This window comes from Aegilops tauschii, chromosome 1 (assembly GCF_002575655.3).
Source record: "Aegilops tauschii subsp. strangulata cultivar AL8/78 chromosome 1, Aet v6.0, whole genome shotgun sequence".
In the NCBI taxonomy this organism is placed as follows: Eukaryota; Viridiplantae; Streptophyta; class Magnoliopsida; order Poales; family Poaceae; genus Aegilops; species Aegilops tauschii.
Genome location: NC_053035.3, coordinates 2,175,390 through 2,179,554, shown reverse-complemented (window position 1 = coordinate 2,179,554; position 4,165 = coordinate 2,175,390). Strand labels below are relative to the sequence as shown.

General features: G+C 50.0%; 1 protein-coding gene across 1 annotated transcript; it reads left to right on the top strand.

The window, feature by feature from the left end:
• The first annotated feature begins 261 nt into the window (after positions 1–261).
• Positions 262–2,045, top strand: LOC109756139 (tryptophan decarboxylase 1-like). The gene has a single exon (XM_020315010.3). The coding sequence runs from the start codon at positions 287–289 to the stop codon at positions 1,832–1,834; it is 1,548 nt and encodes a 515-aa protein (XP_020170599.1). The 5' UTR covers positions 262–286; the 3' UTR covers positions 1,835–2,045.
• Positions 2,046–4,165: the final 2,120 nt, after the last annotated feature.

The window sequence follows — 4,165 nt, the reverse complement described above, 5'->3', positions numbered from 1 at the left end:
AACCTTACTTCGCGGTGATAGTTACAAGTCGTGGTAAATTCCAAGAGCTCCGTTGTCTGTTCACGAATATGCGTAGCAACAGATTTTACCCGGCGTCTTTTGGTCCCAAACCCTGTTTCGATCAGCAACATTTCCATCCCGCCACGCCGCTTCCATCCCGCGTCCCATATACTCCTGCTATATAAAGCCTTCCCACATCCCCTCCGTATCTCCAGTGGCTAGCGTCTTCCTCCTGATCGAAAAGCACGCGCCACAAGTCAACAACTTAATTTGATCCCTCCCTGAGATGGACCCCGCGGCCTCCGCTTCCCCTTCGTTCCACGCCTGCGTCCAAGGCAGCAGCTTCCAGCCGCTCAACCCAGAAGACGTGCGCGCATACCTCTACAAGGCTGCCGACTTCATCACGGATTACTACACCAGCGTCGAGTCCATGCCGGTTCTCCCCGACGTGAAACCCGGCTACCTACGGGACGAGCTGAGGGCATCCCCGCCAGAACACTCGGCTCCCTTCGACGTCACCATGAAGGAGCTGAGGACATCCGTCGTCCCCGGGATGACGCACTGGGCTAGCCCCAGTTTCTTCGCGTTTTTCCCGTCCACCAACAGCGCCGCAGCCATCGCGGGGGAGCTGATCGCTTCGGCCATGAACACCGTAGGGTTCACGTGGCAGGCAGCTCCCGCAGCCACCGAGATGGAGGTGCTCGTGCTCGACTGGCTCGCCCAGCTCCTGCGCCTGCCAACCAGCTTCATGAACTGCACCAGTGTGGGGCGTGGCACCGGCGGCGGTGTCATCCTCGGGACCACTAGCGAAGCCATGCTCGTCACGCTTGTTGCTGCGCGTGACGCGGCGCTGCGTCGGATTGCCTCCAATGGCATGTCCTACATCACAAGGCTCACGGTGTACGCTACCGACCAGACACACTCCACATTCTTCAAGGCATGCCGCCTTGCCGGCTTCGACCCTGCCAACCTCCGATCCATTCCCACCGGGCCGGAGACGGACTACGGGCTCGACCCGGCGAAGTTGCTCGAGGTCATGCAGCTTGACTTCGATGCTGGTCTCGTGCCAACGTACATCTGTGCCACTGTTGGCACCACATCATCCAACGCCGTGGACCCAGTGAGCGCAGTGGCCGCTGTCGCGGCCATGTTTAATGCACGGGTCCATGTCGATGCTGCCTATGCTGGCAGCGCATGTATCTGTCCGGAGTTTCGGCACCACATCGACGGTGTTGAGCGCGTGGACTCCATCAGCATGAGCCCGCACAAGTGGCTGCTCACCTGCCTTGACTGCACATGCTTGTGGGTGCGCGACACGAACCACCTCACTGACGCACTGGAGACGAACCCGGAATACCTCAAGAATGACGCTACTGAGTCTGGCGAGGTCATTGATCTCAAGGATATGCAAGTTGGGGTGGGCCGCCGCTTCCGAGGGCTCAAGCTTTGGATGGTGATGCGCACCTATGGCACCGCCCAGCTTCAACGGCACATCCGAAGCGATGTCGCGATGGCCAAGGCGTTTGAGGACCTTGTACGTGCCGATGGCCGGTTTGAGATTGTAGTGCCGAGGAACTTCGCCCTCGTATGCTTCAGGATCAGAGCAAGAGGAGCCATGACGGAGGAAGCCACCGATGAGGTGAACCGTGTGCTGATTAACCGGCTCAACATGTCCGGGAAGGTCTACCTGGCGCACACCTTGGTTGGCAACAGATTCGTTCTACGGTTCGCGGTGGGCTCGTCGCTGCAGGAGGATCGGCACGTGAGAAGCGCCTGGGAGCTCATAAAGAAAACAACCGCAGAGATCATCGATGGGGAGGAGATCGTGCAATAAGAGCATTGGTCAATTACTGTGTTTGACTAATTATTATTGTTTGTGTGGAGTAATAAAATCCTTGCAATGGCGGTGCATGATCCGCGCAGTCGTTGGTGGCACGATGTACCGGTTACTGCCTTTATGCATGTGCTGCGAATCTCAGTTTGTATTATTTATTTAAGAGAGATGACTAAATTAGTGTTGATAGTAATTTATGTCAAGAATGTAAATGTATACTATTTCTAAACAATACATTCTTATGTGTCTTTTATCATCTATATCAAACAAAAATGTATTTATTCACCATTACATCAATTATATGACGGTGATTTAATGGTTATGTTTTGTTTATATACCTATACCCCTATCATAACTTATTATAGGAGTGCACTGTTTTGACATATTTTAGAGACCTATTGCTTATGGTTTATTGATAGTAAATTAGTGTTCCCAGTAATTTATGACAAGAATGTAAATGTATATTTCTAAACCATACATGCTTATGTGTCTTTAACCATCTATATCCAACAAAATGTTGTATTCACCATCACATCAATTATAAGAAGATTATTTGATGGTTATGATTTGTTTATATATCATTATGATGACTTACTATCAGAATGCACTCTGTCGACATTGTTATGGAGATCTATTGTTTACGGTTCAGTGATACCACCACCACCAAAATAACAGCAGGTGTGTTTATTTTTATCGCCAATCCTGATTTTGCTGAGATGTTCATCCACAAACCGGATCAGTACAGATATGAAAGAAAGACGGATAATGCACTGTTGATTAAGATTGCACCCTAGATAATATTTTTTTGAATGGTTAACAAGTAAAATAACATCATATTTAGATTCGATATTTTTTTAATCAAATTCCATATATAACATGTTAAATTTGGAGTTACGGTTTATAGAAGATATGAGTATTTTAAAAAACATTTATATATACTGCGGTTTTAATATCAGAAATATTAGGGGGTTTTCTATATATATAGATACATACATATATATACATACGTATATAATAATTTCCAAAGTTCGCTTTAGGTGTGCACACAACTAGAGATCATGACAAGTCTATTTGTGTTACGAGGCAATGACAAACCATAGCTCCTCATGTTCGACAAATATACGGATAAACTTCCAGTAAGTACTATGGTGATCTGTGGTCATCAGTAGCTATCATCGTCAAGGAAGTGGCCGATTCGTTGCACGGTGGCAATGGAGACCAGCTGGTCTGAGGACAGCAAGAAAACCTTCAGCGTGTCAACATCAACCATCAACAAGAGGAGAGCGTATTGGAGATGGACAACAAGGTCATGCGTCCGATCCTTCCTTGCCGCTGATATTCTTGAGATGCTGATTACTAATGATGCTTGAAATTGTTCTCATGGTTGCTCCTGGGGTATCATAGAGCTGCACAATTATCTAACAGATGTGTATGAGAAGCATGATGCCAAGACGACTCTGTCTAATCTTTTTTTATACGTGGCAAAAGATTTGTCATTTTCATTGATTAAGAAGAAGAGAGTTGCCTGGTTAATTAAAGAAAAACCGGACGAAAACCTAGATACAAACCCCACAAGGCACATGCGGCCGACCTGGCCACAACTACGCCAAACAATCAACCACATCATCGAGGACATGGCAGCTCCGATTTTGCCGACGAGCTTCAGAGGAGAAAGTTGCAAGCCTCGCACCAACCTAGTCCAGCACAACATCCGGAGAGCACCACACACAGAAAAACCGCCCTAATGGAGTCATCGTTGCCACAACGACCCCGCTGCCTACAGCTCGGACTTTTCTGTTACAACCAGAAACCTACACGGGCACACCCATTGGCGCACCGGACCGTCGACTTTAGAAGGAGAAGCCGCGACTCATCTCTGCTCGCCATCATCGTCATTGCCACACGCGTCACAATGCCACATCAACCTTGTCACCGGTCAGGCATCTACCGACCGCGATGCCGTGCACGAGGACCGCCGCCGCCGGCCGGCAAGCACCGGGCCAGGCTTTCGTCTGGATCAGAAAACACCATGACTCCCACGCGGTCGACTGATACCAACCAGCACCTTCACTGACCCACGCACCCCTGCACAGCAACTGTGCCATCACCACGCAGGGACCACCACCACGTCTCGCTGCCGAGCCAAAGCTGCCAGACAGAAGAGCCAAGCCTCCCTCCACCAAGCACACCGCGGCCGCCGCGTCGCCACTTGAACTCCATAGCCGCCGACATGTCAACCACCGTCACAGGGCTGCCACCCCAGAGTCCAAACACCACCACACCAGGCCCGGGGACAGGAGGTCGCCATGCTGCGCTGCAACCACTGCACCA